The sequence below is a fragment of the Mirounga angustirostris genome, unplaced genomic scaffold (genome assembly GCF_029215605.1).
Source record: "Mirounga angustirostris isolate CCGP_5_RB_7025 unplaced genomic scaffold, mMirAng1.0.hap1 SCAF_10, whole genome shotgun sequence".
NCBI classification, from domain to species: domain Eukaryota; kingdom Metazoa; phylum Chordata; class Mammalia; order Carnivora; family Phocidae; genus Mirounga; species Mirounga angustirostris.
Window position 1 is genome coordinate 58,285,997 of NW_026991718.1, and position 16,473 is coordinate 58,302,469.

Genomic DNA, 16,473 nt, shown 5'->3' on the forward strand with positions numbered 1-16,473 from the left:
CATTTTTAAAACTTCAATGACTGCTCCAAGCATAATGTTCAAATCTATCCTAAGAAAGTCCAGAATTGTTAACATGTGTGAACATTTAATAGTTACACTGGTTTGCTATCCAGCCATCAGAACACCCCCTACCATGTTTGGACCTGGTCTTCCCAAGCTTCCCAGCTCCCGCGGGCTAAAAATGGCCCAGCTACTGCTAGAAAAAGTGTAGTATTCCTTCCATCACTGAGATATACAACAAAGTCACTGAGATATACAACAAAGTCAAGCGATACACTGACTCTGGAAGGAAGAATATGCTACAAGCAAAGCACGTTACAAATCTGTTATAAATATATTTTAGAACTTTAATGGTGATCATGATGATGACAATGGTAAAAGCTAATATTCACTGAACCTATTTAATCCACAAAACAACCCTATAAATTTGTGGCTAAGAAGTCAAGAAACTTACCATAATCACACAGTTTATAAGAGCAGAGCTAGGGCTTGAAATCAGGTCTGACTCTAGAACCCATATTCTTAATTCACTATATATTCATTGCCTATCTTCCCTAACCCCCATTTGAAAATATCTACTGAACACTTATTATATGCCTGTTAATCATTTGGGATTACACAATATTTAAATTATTTGAAGATGATTATTTAAGCTATTATTTATTTGAGATAGAGCAACAAAGAGCAAGTGCAAGCTGGGGAAGGAGCGGGGGGCGGGGGGGTAGAAGCAAGCTCCTGGCTGAGCAGAGAGCCTGATGCAGGACTCGATCCCAGCACCCTGGGATCATGACCTGAGCTGAAGGCAGACGCTTAACCATCTAAACCAACTAGGTGACCAAACTGAAGATGATTATTAAAGCGCCAGTCTAGAATCCCTCAACCCAAAGAGTTAAAGCATGTACTTTATTTTTAAAGATGTCAAAGGTCACCATGCTAGATGCTAAACAGATAAGACATAGTCTTTCCCTCGAGCCCTAAACCGAATACAAAGTATACACATAGTTTAGAAGTATTTTTATTTATATAGTTGTAACAAAAGTACTTCTTAAAAATAATTCTGCTATTGGCTATCATTTCATTTAAAAAATTCTAAAAGCTACAAATCACTATTTAACTTTCATAAGGTAACATTTCTCCTACCACCAAAATGCTAGTGTGCTTTAACAATGTATATAGCCAACAATGTGAAAGAAAGGTGATGAAATTTGCCATTAGCTTACATTTTCTATGACAAATGTCCACTCTTTATCTTCAAATTCCTCTGCATGAGGATCCTGTAAAAAAAAAAAAAAAGCAAAATATAAAGCTGAAATACATTTCTTTAAACCAGTTAATCCAATCAAGAACATATAAACAGTCTTGCTTTTAGCTTTTACCAACTTTTTAAAAGGGAGAAGCAGAAGAGCCTACTCTTATGAAACTTCCACAATTTCCCTACATCTAAATCCTTATTTTATATTGAAGAAATTCTCTATTTTACTTATGTTGATGCATGTAATTATCTTCCATCATTGCATCAATGACAAGACAAAAAGAAACCTGATCAGAGAGACGGATAATTTAGTGAGTTAACTTAAGAAGCACTTTATTAAGATATAAAATGCTCATATAAAGCCCTCATGTTTTATACTTTTAAACTAGCAGTACCACTTGAGAAAATATTTTCTTCTGCAGAGGTTATATAAACATCTGGAATTTCAAAGCACTGCAAGGGACTCCATAGTCTACACAAAATGGCAAACTGGCATGGCTGTTTCATCCCCCCCCCCCCCCCCCCCGCCATTAACCCTGAAGATGCCTCAGAAACCTGAGATAAGGTAATGGATCCTTCAACCAAATGCAAATTAAAAAAACAGCACACTTTTGCAAGTATTTATTTTACAAATACATATTTGGTACCTATTATATAAGAAACTGGAGATGTGTTATGTGGACTCAAACATAGTTGTCCTTGCCTTTGAAGACAAACAATTAATCTAAATAAATATGATGAAAGAAATACATGGTTTCACCACAGATTAGAAAACAACACATCACTTACAGGAATGAATAGAAAAGCTTTATGAGAAAGAAAGCATCTGGGCTAGATGGAATTATATAGGATTTCCACAGATATTTGAATAAGTAAAGGCAAAAGGCAACAGAGTATAAGACATAAAAAGAAAAGTCGCATCACATGTGCATTTACTTGTTCAAATTCAACTCCACGTAGTAGAGAAGGCAGAGGGATGGAGGTAGTAAAAAATAAGAGAATATTTAAATAAAGCAGGCTTTAGGGGTGCCTGGGTGGCTCAGTCGTTAAGCGTCTGCCTTCAGCTCAGGTCATGATCTCAGGGTCCTGGGATCGAGCCCCACATCGGGCTCCCTGCTCCGCAGGAGGCCTGCTTCTCCCTCTCCCACTCCCCCTGCTTGTGTTCCCTCTCTCGCTGTGTCTCTCTCTGTCAAATAAATAAATAAAACCTTTAAAAAAAATAAAAATAAAAAAATAAAGCAGGCTTTAGGCTCAGCATTCTACTCTAAGAATGAGCAAGTGCACACAGATGAAAAATGGGCTCTGCTATTCCTCTAGTGGGACTCTGGTCCCACATGCTTCTCATAGGGAAGCATCTTATTCATGATTGATTCTATTTTAGTATATTAATAATCTTTTGCTTCTACTGCCACAGTTGAGTTTTGGTCCTTATCATTCTGTGCCTAAGCTATTTCAAGATAAAAGTGACTATAACATTCTCTCAGTCTCTCTACCCTCCAATCAATCTTATACTATTCTCCCAAACCACAATTCTGACCATGTTAGTACCAACTCAGATTTCTTTACTCTTACAAGAATAATCTGAGTGGGACCAAGGGACACAACTGATAGGGCAAAGTCAGTCAAAAGATGTAAAAGAGCAATAGTAATAGTTTCAGGCCATTTTTAAATGGCAGAGCTACACAATTAACTATTTATATTATTGGCCAGACAAAAACATTTGTAATGAAAATTGCTTCTAGCTTGAATCAATTAAGTCTTCTCTGTATCCTACTTTCTACCCTGTAGAGTCTCCTTTCTCACCGCTGCAGTAAAGAGAAAAATTGAAAATGGCTTAAAGAACCATTTTTCTTTTCAAAACCCTAACAGGCTTTTTTTTTTTTTTTTTACTAGAAATAGCTATTTTCAATCTAATTCAAATTTCAAAAACAAGCATGCAGGCTAGAAAAATCAATTTCTGGCTAAGTCATAGGAAAATGAAACATACTACTAACTTTCCATAAAAGCATTTTGTCTTTGAGCACACCTCTGTGAATACTACACTTAGGACAAAAGGGCTTAGAGCAATCCTTTCTACTTGCAAATTTCAAGATTAAATGAATTGTAGAGACTTTAATATAAGTAAAAGAAAAAGGAAAACATGAAAAAGTTTTCCACTTGAATATTTTAAGTGCTATCAAAAACAAGATCCAAAAATTACACTGTAAGAATGAAAAGTTGTTTCACCTTTCTGCCTTTCTATTAGAATTCTGGGGAGTGGGTGAGTTGGGAAGATAAAAGCGGCCACTGAAAATATTTTTTTAAATATTTAAAATGATCACAAGTTTGCCTCAATAGCACAACTGAACAGAAATGTTTACTACAACAAACTGGGGGAAAAGGGGTATTTGGGTTTTTTTTCTACAGACTAATACCCGAAGTCATAAAAGTTCCATGATAAGGATATGTTCAACATTCCCATCAGTACTTGAAAACACTTATCTCTTAATCCTCCAAGTACTACATTTCAACAGCTACTTTCAACTAAGAATCACTCAGTGCATATCCTTTTCCCAAACACATGGCTGTCAACTATTTATCAGCTCTATCTAGCCCCTTACTCTCTTGTCATCATTTTTTTAATTTGTAAAACTATGTCCATTCATTTCATCTTTCCCAATGTAAACAGTAAACCAAATCAAAATACTCAAAGACTACTTAAAAGTCTTCCTCAACCATATCAGAGATCCTGCTGTTGTAATCTATATTCATAGTTTTTATTACAGAATAGGTTGTACAATGTAGAAGAAAGAAGAGGGCTAAATCACTGTGACTTAGCAAGAGACCTTCTTCCTTAGTCTCAGTTTCCTTATGGGTTGCTGTGAGAATTAAAGGTCTTGCTGTTCTCTACCACGCTTACTGTATCATTCCAGTAAGAGATATATGGATAAGGGGGGTTTAACTAACAGGCTTTTAGGATAGCGGACTGAAGGACTACAGGATGGCCCTGAACCTTCTGGAAAAAAAAAACGAAGAACAGCTACTGTCTCATCCCTTCTGTCCTGCAAAAGTAACTTCAGTACAACTGGAACACTTCAAGGAAGTGTTAAGCAAGGAAGAAATAAGCATTTGTTTTCTAATTTCACCACTTTCCAAAAGGCTAAAAATGAGACTTTTCCCCACCATTCTTTTGGACTAGGTAGGGGGTTAGTTAGGAAAGTAAAGATTCTAGTGCGTAATGAGGACTTGATGGGGACTACTTTATAATGTTTCAGAAAATATGGAAGACTTTCAAGAAAAAAGCATGTATGTATAACAGGCAGGTAGGTATACACACAGCTATGTTTTTGGATCTGCCCTTTGAATTTACAACCAGAATTTTGCTTTTAAGCCACAGTATTTGTAAGATATTAATATCAATTAAGATATTTATCAAATATCAATTTAGAACTTCTTACATTAACATCAATTAAATACTCAAATTCTAATCTTAAAGATTTATTTATCTATTTGAGAAAGAGTGGGGGAAGGGGCAAAGGGAGAGGGAGAGAATCGCAAATGGACTCCCTGCTGAGCACAGAGCCTGATGCAGGACTTGATCCCACAACCATGAGATCATGACCTGAGCCAAAATCAAGAGCCGGCCATTTAACCAACTGAGCTACTCAGGCGCCCCTCAAATACTAATTTTAAAACATATATTGTAATTAGTCAAACAGGGCTAACAAAATGAGGCTCAGGACTAAGAACTCCACAAACCTCAGCTTTCCACAAAGAAGCACTTTAAAATTTCCTGGGGGTAGAATGTAGGAAGTAATGAAAGAAGTATTCTAACTGATCTCAATTGTAACAAGTTCAAAAGGGCTCCCAAATCATTCTGACTTCATAGACCATGAAATACCCTGATGCCCTTGCATTGTTATAAATTGTTATATCCATAAAATAAAATAATGCATATCAAGGAACCAGGCTGGACTCAAATATATAGAACAATGAATACTGAAATATTCTGTCATTGGAAGCATGACTATATAATAATAAGTTCTATGGACTTATAAAAATGGAGCTTACCTTAAAAAGTGTCACAGTGATTTCAATGTTTTCAGGAACAGGCCACACTACAACACCACGGTATGGATTTTTTATTCCAGGTTGCCAGCTATGAGCCTACCAGAATAGAAATAATGGCTTCAATATGAAGTACAGGAAATGCAAAGTTAATAATTTACAAAAATTTATCGACCCTATTAAACTATCCATCAGATCTGTAGTCTCCTTGAAACAAAAATGATTAGTCAAATAAGTCTTTTCAAGCATTAAACTTGGGCCTTGACAATTCTATCACATGACTGCTATAGATTACTATCTGTAACCAAAACTTTACCCTCTCCCTCCCCACCACCACATAAAAGAGTATGCAAAGATGAGGGAGGGGTCTCATATTTTTAAAAGCCACTATTTGTGATTGGATAAAAATTTTATTAGAAGAAATATTTTTAAAAATTATTTTGTGATCTAGGAACTTAAAGGCAAATTCATTCTTTAAAAGGAAAATCAAAGTGTATACTTTGCATTTAAGTTCATTTTCTATTAAACTGTCATGTTTATCTGGGGCAAGTAAAGAAGAAGGCAGCTTTGTTTTGTTTTGTTAAAGATTTTATTTATTTATCCATAAGAGGCAGAGGGAGAAGCAGGCTCCCCGCTGAGCAGGGAGCCCAATGCAGGACTCGATCCCAGGACTCTGGGATCATGACCTGAGCCGAAGGCAGACGCTTAACGACTGAGCCACCCAGGCGCCTGAAGGCAGTTTTTATAGAGTTAATATTTCTAGCACTTGCAATTTTCAAGATTCTTTTTTCTTGTAAATCTTGTTTATCGTGGTTCCCTATGGACCCCCCAAAGTTGGGGGTCACCACTATAGTTCTTTCTTAGTGGTGGCATTTCTAGCCAAAGCTTGATAAGAAAGTTAATTGAAGAAATAAAAAAAAATCAAAACTAAAAGAGAAAAGATGCTTATTACATATTCAGGTGTAGATGCTCAGGCAGTTGGATGTATGTGCCTAGAGTAATAAATCTGGGAATCATTAGCACACAGGTAATACTTAAAGCTTAAGAATGGATGTGATCCCAAGGGAAAGAGTACAGCTAGAGAATATAAATGTTCAAGAAATGAACCTTGGGGCACAACATTAACAGGTCTAAGAAATGAGGAGGACTGAGCAAAAGGTTGGCACAGAAGGAAAACCAAAGGCATGTGGTATCCTGCAAATCTAGTGAAGAAAATGTTTCAAGGAGAAGGGAACAATCACCTGTGCCAAATCTTGATGGCAGGTTAGATACGACAAATGACCATTGGATTTAACAAAGCAGAAGCCATTACTGACTTCACAAAAGCTGTTTCAGTGGAATAATAGGAGCAAATACCTGGATTGGAATGGGTTCAAGAAAGAATAGGAAAAAAAGAAATTAAAGATATTGTACACTCAATTCCTCTGAGGTGTTTTGCTGAAAGAGAAAGAGAAAAATAGTCTGGCGCTAGTGGTAAAATAGTGGCAGAGATAATTTTTTAATAAGAAAAAAATATTTTAATGCTGATGGGAAATATCCAGTTAAGGGGGAGAATTTAATGATGCAAAAGAGAAAGAATTACTAGAGTGATGTCCTTAATGATAGAAAAGGAGACAGACTGGCCTTTGCCAGAACCACAGACAATTCTTCCACGATAACAGGAAAGAAGTTATACGAGTGCAGATGTGTGCCAGGGAACAAATTTAACATGAGAAAACTAAGGCACAGACTGGCCCAAGATCTCACAGCAAGCAAGTCGCAGAAGCTGGATTTGAACCCATGAAATGGAACTGAGAAAGGATCAAGATCATGGAAATTTATGTCCATTCAAATCATATCATATCTTGTTACTTAAAATACCAGCATAAGATATAGGTTTAGCAGCATTCCCGCTACTCCAACCCATAAATTGTCAATAATTCTCCCTCTATTCTCTCTCCATTGCCCTCCAATCACAAAACTCAGGTAAGGAAAGGGCAATAGAGATTCACCACAACAGACTTAGCACACCATACCCAAAGGTAAAGAGCTTGAGTGCTGTTGATTAAAAAATATCTCCAGAGAGTCCTCTGTTCCTCTGCCTATTTATGGAAATATGCCTACTGACAATCCTAGAACAAAAACTCCACAAAGTAAACAATCTCCATTTTGAAAAGTAAATTTCTGCTTACTTTAGATAATCCTTAATCAAAACCCCTCTCTACATATTCTACATACTTAATATTAAAGATTTATGACAATTCTGTGTCATCTCATGTACTGTTATGGTAGATCAGGCTATTCCTCTGGTCTCTTCAAACTCACCATCATTATATTTTTATAGCCTCCCCATAGAATAAAAACATAAGAAGAGTATAATAACTGAACTTTCCTTATCAGCCACAGCAGAAAAGATAAAGTATTTGTAAAATTCTTTTTTTAAAAAAAGATTTATTTGGGGCACCTGGGTGGCTCAGTCAGTTAGCGTCTGCCTTCAGCTCGGGTCATGATCCTAGGGTCCTGGGATCGAGCCCCGCATCCGGCTCCCTGCTCAGCAGGGAGCCTGCTTCTCCCTCTCCCTCTGCCTGCCTCTCTGCCTACTTGTGCTCTCTATCTCTCTGTCAAATAAATGAATGAAATCTTAAAAAAAAAAAACCCTCATCTTTAAAAAAATAAAATTAAAATTAAAAAGTATTTATTTACTTGAGAAAGAAAGAGCATGAGCAAGTGGGGGAAGGGGCAGAGGGAGAGAATCTTCAAACTCCCCACTGAGCTCAGAACCCATCTTGGGGCTCGATCTCATGACCCATGAGATCATGACCTGAGCCAACCAACTCAGCCACCCAGGCACCCCCTTTTTGTAAAATTCTTAATGAAAAAATGACAATCAAAGAACTTTAGACTTCAAGATATCCTCAGAAGATCTAATCCAGATAAGGAAACTAAAGCAAAGAGTAAACCGCTTTCCTGAACCCATACTAGTAATCAGTAATAGAACCACCTCCATGATTTCCAAGTTCAGATTTCTTTACCTAACCAACAACATATGCAGCAATATTCTCTGATTCACACAGTAGTCAAGAATATAGTTTTCTATCCCTAAGGTCTTGACATTTATTGGATGATACAGAGATGAAAAGCAGGGAATGCAGAGGCTACCTAACAATTGGGCAGAGTTAGTAGATGGTAATATCAGATCATTTCCTCAGGTACCCTAATGCTGGTCTTCTAAATGACCTCTTTCAGTCCTTAGTCACGGATCTCAGAAATTAGATTGTTCAACAAACAAAAATACAATCTGCTTAACAAACTAAAATCTTTTTTTTTTTTTTTAATTAAAAAAAGATGTAAGGGTGCGAGTTCCCAAGCTGCTAGCATGCTGTCATTTTCTTACCATTCTACCCAGCACCTCTCTCCCCAGCAAAAAACGTCCAACCAAGTTAGAGCTCTGGCTTTCTGTTATTCCTTTTAGAGACTGTACAACCTGGCTAAGTTAGGACACTGTAACAAAATCAATTAGTCCAGCTGAGTAGCTGGCACTACCAGTTGTATAATGTTAGCTAATTATTATATAGTAGGCAGAAAAAAGGACCAAGGGGCACCTGGGTAGCTCAGTCATTAAGCGTCTGCCTTCGGCTCAGGTCATGATCCCAGGGTCCTGGGATCGAGCCCCACATCGGGCTCCCTGCTCAGTGGGAAGCCTGCTTCTCCCTCTCCAACTCCCCCTGCTTGTGTTCCCTCTTTTGCTGTGTCTCTCTCTGTCAAATAAATAAATAAAATCTTTAAAAAAAAAAAAAAAAGGACCAAGTAAATTCTACTAGAGAGGAAACCAGGAACGTATACAGTAGCAAACATGAAAAAAAAAAAGTATTCCTATTTTCAAAAAGCTTACTACAACTTTCACCTCAAACAGAATTCAAGAATCTGAAGCTAGAAAAAGAATGAAAGGCCCAATGGGTATTGGCCCATTGTTCACTATGTGAACACAAATTGGGTAAAAATACCCAATATGGGTAATAAACATCTAATTGTAAAAATCCATGGGGACATTAATTTAGGTTCTTAAGAACTTGATTAGAAAAAGCACATCATATTGGCAAACATTAGCACTACAAGAACCATGATCAGTTTTCACTGAGAGTAACAGAAAGGATTCTTCAGAAAATAATTGGGCACAGAAACACAAGTACAGCTATTCAGCTTCTTTGTATAGTTAGAGAGGCAGGTTATTTCTTCATTTGCCAGCTATCCTAGTACAGATAATGGTACAAAGGATTAGGCCACATTATCCAGTTCCCCTTATACAATTTTTCTCACTTTTTAATCATATGACAGATCATTTGACATGCCAAAGCAGACCTAGGAAAAAGATAACATTTCTCAATTTAGGGTCCTAACCCTATAAAATGCCTTATTTTCTAATTATTTCATGTCATATCTTCCCTAAAAGACTTGTACCTTATATGGTACTAAATACAGAGTAAACATTCACTTATTATTTCTGATTCCTACAAAATAAAATATTTCACTAAAAATGTATAGTTGTCAGTTGTTAAATAATTTTCAACTTATAAAACTGCATATACCCGTATGTTTAAGGTGTCACATATAAAGTTACCTTAGACTTATTGCCATTAAGGCAAAGCTCTGCAACTGTACCTTCCCCTCCTGATATCACAGCACATTGTAAAAGGCTGGAGCACAACCATAGAGCAAGGAAGTAAAGGTGGTAATGCCATCAAAAAGCTTGTGAGGACTTTATTTTTTTATTTTTATTTTTTAAAGATTTTATTTATTTATTTGACAGAGAGAGACAGAGCAAGAGAGGGAACACAAGCAGGGGGTGCGGGAGAGGGAGAAACCAGCTTCCGCTGAGCAGGGAGCCCAATGCAGGGCTCGATCCCAGGACCCTGGGATCATGACCTGAGCTGAAGGCAGATGCTTAACGACTGAGCCACCCAGGAGCCCCGCTTGTGAGGACTTTAAAGCTCTGGTTTCCCTTTGAAATTCTCCCATCTGTGAGCTTAAATTTCTACTTGGAAAACCATATTTAAGGCAACATATTACTCTGCCATAATTTGGGGGGGGACTATCGTAATTGCCCTGCCTCCTACTGTCCTATATTTTATTGAAAAATAATTTATTTAAGCATATATAAAACAACTGCAGCCTGACAAAATCTTTATTATAAAGGCCATGACTTGAAGAGAAGAGGCAGGGAAGCTGCATATTGTGTTAATTATCCATGGTAATTATTTTCTCAATAAAAAATGAGTCAGCAATGAATTCTGATTATATATTTAGCTATAAAGATAGACATGTGCCCACAGAAAGTGAGCACTGAGAACTAAACTTTAAATAAGGTAGTATGCCGGGGCCCCTGGGTGGCTCAGTTGGTTAAATAAGGTAGTATGCCTTATTTATTCTCTAATCTGACATTTATCTGTGTCTCAGTTATAAGTTTCAATCTATCAATATAAAAAAAGAATCAGGAAAGAGAAATAATAAGCTATACGGATGACAAAAATCAAAACTGATCACTGTACAACTCAAACTCTTTCCAAAAACACAGTTAAAAGTAAATGGCCAATGGTTGCAGAGATCTTTTTTCCCCCGTCAGTGACTTCAATGGGACTCAGCAGCATATAATGTATATTTTAAAGGAAAACCATCAGAAAATAGAACTGACTTTCAGAAGAAAAAAGTTGTTCTAGTCTTTGGATTTAGTGTAACTGATAGCTAATTAAAAAAAAAAAATAGCTGGGGACACAAGTTTTTTATTAAAGAATTCCAAAATGTCATGGATTTCACATTTCCTAAGATTAAAAAACCATTTATTTGCTTAACTTTTAGAATAATGTCATAATCATTTCTTTCATAATTTCTGGAACTGGATTTTTAAGTCCTCTTTTGGGTGTTCTGTACAATTTATAAAACAGCATTTCACATATGCTTGAACATGCTAAGCACTTGCTGTAAAGAGCTTAACACATGGTGGGTTCTCATTAATTTTTCAAAAGAAGTACATCTATAATGTTTTAAGAGAAGACACAATGATTCTGAAATACACAGAAGGGATCTGAAATATTAAGAGCATCGTAACTGGACAGTAATCCAAGAAATAATTCCTTCTAGAAAATACTGCATTCTGAGAAAAATCAACCTGCAGCCTCAAACATTTGGATTTCACCATCTAGATTCAATCAATATTTGATATAATATGAAAAATAATTTGGACCTAAAAGTTATCTGATTGACTTTCAAAAATGCAATTAAATAAAGGTGTATTTAACTTCAAATAGGGTTATGTATTCTGAATTGACCTATAATCTATTTCACTGTTTCATTTTTTTTTAGAAAATAATTAGTATCTGATTATTAAAAGGAGGTAATCACTTTTCATTTGATAGCTAAAAGCACATAGGGTCTAACATCCATAGTTATAGTCATATTCATCTATCATACTTAGTGGATGACCTTTTATTGTTCCTTTCCACAAAAGCCTAAGACCCATAGGCAAAAGTGACAAATATCCAGCAAAACGGAGAAAACCCTAAGTCCATTTTCAGAACTTTCTCATATCAATGTAAATGGATAAGAAAATATTACAGGTCCAAAATACAATGCCCCCAAACTATAAATGTATGCTTTGAAGATGATGTCATTCATAATATGATGCCCTGTACCTTTCCTATGTGGCTGCTGGAAATACATTTAAAAGTTAAAAATGTACCAACACTATTACCCAGCGAATTCCAGTCCTATGTATTTGCCCAAGAGAAATTAAAATATTTACCCCCTAAAATACTGTTTCAGTAGTATTTATACCAGAATTCACAGTAGTGAATATTCAGGATATTTACTAGAAATGAATCAAATCATCAACAGGGGCATAAATAATCAAACTGCAGTGCATTCACTCGATGGAATACTACTCACTAATAAAAAAAAAAACTACCAATATTCACAACAGCATGAATAAATCTCAAAAACATGATGTTGAGCAAAAGAAATCACGTATAACACAGGACTACTGTATGATTCCATTTACATGAAATTCAAAAACAGGCAAAACTAGTCTATGGTGATAGAAAAATCAGAATAGCGGTTGCCTCTGAGAGTTGTCAATTAACTGGAAGAAGACACAAAGGAAAAAGTAATGAAAATATTCTATATCCTAATAGGAGTACTAATTACACAAGTATGTATTGATCAAAACTCATTACATTGTATAATTAAGACCTATATGTAATTTTAGCTGAATAAAAATAAAATTTGACAAGATGTCCCTGAAATATTAAAAATTCTGAAATTTAATTAAATTAAACTTAAAAGGAATAATTTTTTTCCTCACACAGGACTACTTATGGAAAAAGGAATATCCACTTAAACATGCTTACAGTTATTGTGTGCTTATAAAAATATATTCATAATTATCTAAAGAATAAATCTTTAAAATATCTGCAGAATTGTTATTGAACATTAAAAATTCTGTTCTATACTCCCCACAAAGCTCTAAGTGCAAAAAATTAAAACCTTTGAAAAATCCAACTCCTTTCCTCCTGCAGCCCAGCAATGGACTCAGATAACTCATCATTTCTTTCTTTTTTTTTTTTTAAGATTTTATTTATTTATTTGACAGAGACATAGAGAGCACAGGTAGGCAGAGCAGCAGACAGAGGAAGAGGGAGAAGCAGGCTCCCAGCTGAGCAGGGAGCCCAACGCAGGGCTCGACCCCAAGATCTTGGGATCATGACCTGAGCCGAAGGCAGACGCTTAACCGAATGAGCCACCCAGGCGCCCCACTCATCATTTCTTAAGTTTGCCTTAATTTCATCCTCTTGGAATCTGAATAAACAATCCCAGGTACAATTTTGTAAGTGTTACCTATTTAATCATTAATTCATGATTACCATTGTATAGAGAAGTTAAATTACACTGATGTTACTCAAGGCTACCACATCCAAGATCAAAACTCAGGTATCTGACTCCCATTTTCAGAACTGTAGTTACACGATCACAATGCCTGATCAATCATTTTAGTAGATTAGATAATTAGAAATAACCCAAAAATCAAGTAATATATTAAAATATTCTACACTGGGACCAGAAAAGCTTCATAATTTGACTAAAAGTTAAATGCAACATTTGGGTAAGAAATTTAGAAAAGAGACAAACCTTAGAAGACTTCCTTCGGCTTCTTCTTGTCCAAACTACCACCAGTTTATCTGGTTGCCTGTCAAGCAAGAAAAAGATAAAGCATAATTTAAGTAATCTTATATCAAATTAATAAAGCTTAGTTCTAGTGCCTTTAAAAGGACAAAAATGTCATCTACTTTAGATTACACAGAGCAGTTATTCTTACAATAAATCTCTATAAATTATTCAAATATAGTAATTTTTTATATTACTATTTACTATTACTAAATTAGATATTTGTATGATACAAACATGATCTAACTTAAATGACTAATATTTTATCCACATGTTTTTCTAAAAATCCTTTAGCAAGTTAATTCACTCGGACAAAGCAAGTAAAATAAAATACTTAGAATTGGTGACTATTTTAAAAAGAAAAGCACACATACATCTTCTCTAAAAATTAATGCTATACATCTAATACATTATCTACTTTAATTTGGAAAAAATAGCATAAAAGTGGCACTTCCAAAATAATTTAAATCTATGGGTTACATTACTTTTGCATCTCATATCTTATAAACAATGTTCGTGGTTTTCAAAATATTTTTATATTCAATCATCTCAACAATCTTCATAAAAACAATACAGTACTAAAAAAAATATGTAAGGTATATACTCTTATTTTATAAATTTAAAAAACTGGCAAAATAACTAATCAAAAGCTTTGGCAGAACCAAGCCTGAAATACAGGTCTTTTAACTCTCAGACCTCTCTTCTTTACCTTCTGCTAATATAAAGTAGAAAAACAAGAAAAAAAAAAAAAAACCTGTTTTCAGCTAATACAACTAAGTTCTCTTTAATGCTGAGGGAAAACATCAAGATTATGATTATCAGTTATTTTCCTTAAATTTTTATTTTTAAAAATCTTAGATAAAAGCTTTTTAACCAAGAAATGAATGATACACTCATCTCAGTGACCTTCACTACTTTCTATGTCTCACTTATTTTACCCAAAAATCCCTATCAACAGATGACCTGTCCTCTTATTTCATTTAATTAAATACACACACACACACACACACATATACACACATACATAAAAGGCCACCAGCCATAAACTCCTTACCCAGTGATTCACCTATTAACCTGTCCAAAGAGTTGTCCAATGAAAAAGTACTGAGGAACTGACCCAGAACGTAGCACAGAAAAATAAAGTGATAAAAATATTTTAAAACAAGGGAAGAGACATAAAAGACAAACTGAGAAGTACATACACCTAACAGAAATGCTAGTTCAGAACAGTGGGAATGACAAAGAAATACTGAAGAGACAAGGCTAAGAATGCTCCAGACCTGAAGAGTCCTTAGACAGAAAGTATATATTAAAAACTAATGATGTACTATATGTTAGCTAATTGAATTTAAATTAAAAAAAGAAATGAAGGGGGAGAAATCGGAGGGGGAGACGAACCAGGAGAGACTATGGACTCTGAGAAACAAACTGAGGGTTCTAGAGGGGAGGGGGGTGGGGGCATGGGTTAGCCTGGTGATGGGTATTAAAGAGGGCACGTACTGAATGGAGCACTGGGTGTTATACGCAAACAATGAATCATGGAACACTACATCAAAAACTAATGATGTAATGTATGGTGATTAACATAAAATAAAATAAAATAAGTATATAATAATGAATAGGATAATTAAAAATAAATTTAATATCTGGATACTGTACAAACTACAAAGCAGCAAGAATAAAGAGAAAAACCATAAAAGAAAAGACAGGTTACCAACAAAGGAATCACTAGACTGATAGCAACTTCTCATTAGCAGCAACAGAGAACAAAAGACAATAAAGCTAACGATCTTCAAGTTGCTAAAGGAAAATAGCTGTCATCCTTGAGTTTTATACTGGCTAAACTATCATTTAAGAAATGGTTTTAGGGCCCCTGGGTGGCTCAGTTGGTTGGGCGACTGCCTTCGGCTCAGGTCATGATCCTGGAGTCCCTGGATTGAGTCCTGCATCAGGCTCCCTGCTCTGCGGGGAGTCTGCTTCTCCCTCTGACCCTCTGACCCTCCCCCCTCTCATGTTCTCTCTCTCATTCTCTCTCTCTCAAATAAATAAATAAAATCTTTAAAAAAAAAGAAAGAAAGAAATGGTTTTAGACATTTCCTGGCAAAGAGCAGATGGTCAATAAATATTTGCAGAATGGATGGGAAAAAGAAAGAAAAAGAAATGATTTTAGACATACGAAGACTATGAGTTTACAATGCATAAATTCCAGTTAAATAAGGGAAGCAGTAGGATGCAAAAAGCAACATCAATATTGTGAAATGTTAATGCTTGTTCATTTTAGGTGGTAGAACCCAAAGAAAAGCTAGGCCAGAAACAGGAAGAAGGTTCTAATAATAAAACTGTTTGACTAAGGAGCCATCTAAACAAATGCACAATGTTTCTGATGGTGATAATAACCAGCATCGTATAAATAGAAAAATGGTGGTTCTCCATCCAAGACTTAGCTTAGTTCCAAGTGTCAGGCATTAAAGACATCAAATGTAAACTAAAACCAGTAGCTTGCTTTGGTGAGTCTTCCCACAGTGAGACGTTGGGAGCAACAGCCAAATGCAGAAGTGCTAAATTACAGGTGAAATAGAAGAAAGTTTCTATGAAATATCAGAATGTTAACCTAAGAAATCCGAACCAATGCAGAAACAAGCAAAACCTTGCTCAACACAGAGAGAAGCAGAATAGAACAAATGACAACGAAGATGGGGAGCAGTAAAGTAATATAATAGATGGAGCTGGGAAGAAAGTATGATCAATGCTGACAGCTTAACAGTAGAGGAAATGAGTAGCCAACAAATGTAAGCTACCTTGTTTGAAAGTATTTATGGCTTGCTGGAAATTTTACCTAGATTACTACACTAACCTTTTCATCATGTTCTCATCTCATCTCCAGGCAACCCCAACTCTTAATTATATTTCTATGGCACTTCTTTAGAAACGCTATCTTACAGCTTTTCCTTGTGTTTTTTATCCTATAGTCATCTCTTATA

General features: G+C 35.6%; 1 protein-coding gene across 9 annotated transcripts in view; it reads right to left on the minus strand.

Moving 5' to 3' along the window:
- Nucleotides 1-16,473, minus strand: part of EHBP1 (EH domain binding protein 1) — a 445,131-nt gene that overhangs the window by 277,968 nt on the left and 150,690 nt on the right. For all 9 annotated transcript variants that reach the window (XM_045884913.2, XM_064572453.1, XM_054509849.2 and 6 more), the window contains 3 exons: nt 13,457-13,514; nt 5,303-5,398; nt 1,221-1,274 (listed from right to left, as the gene is read on the minus strand). In XM_045884913.2, the coding sequence (XP_045740869.1) occupies nt 1,221-1,274; nt 5,303-5,398; nt 13,457-13,514 (208 nt within the window). The remainder of the gene's footprint in view (nt 1-1,220; nt 1,275-5,302; nt 5,399-13,456; nt 13,515-16,473) is intronic.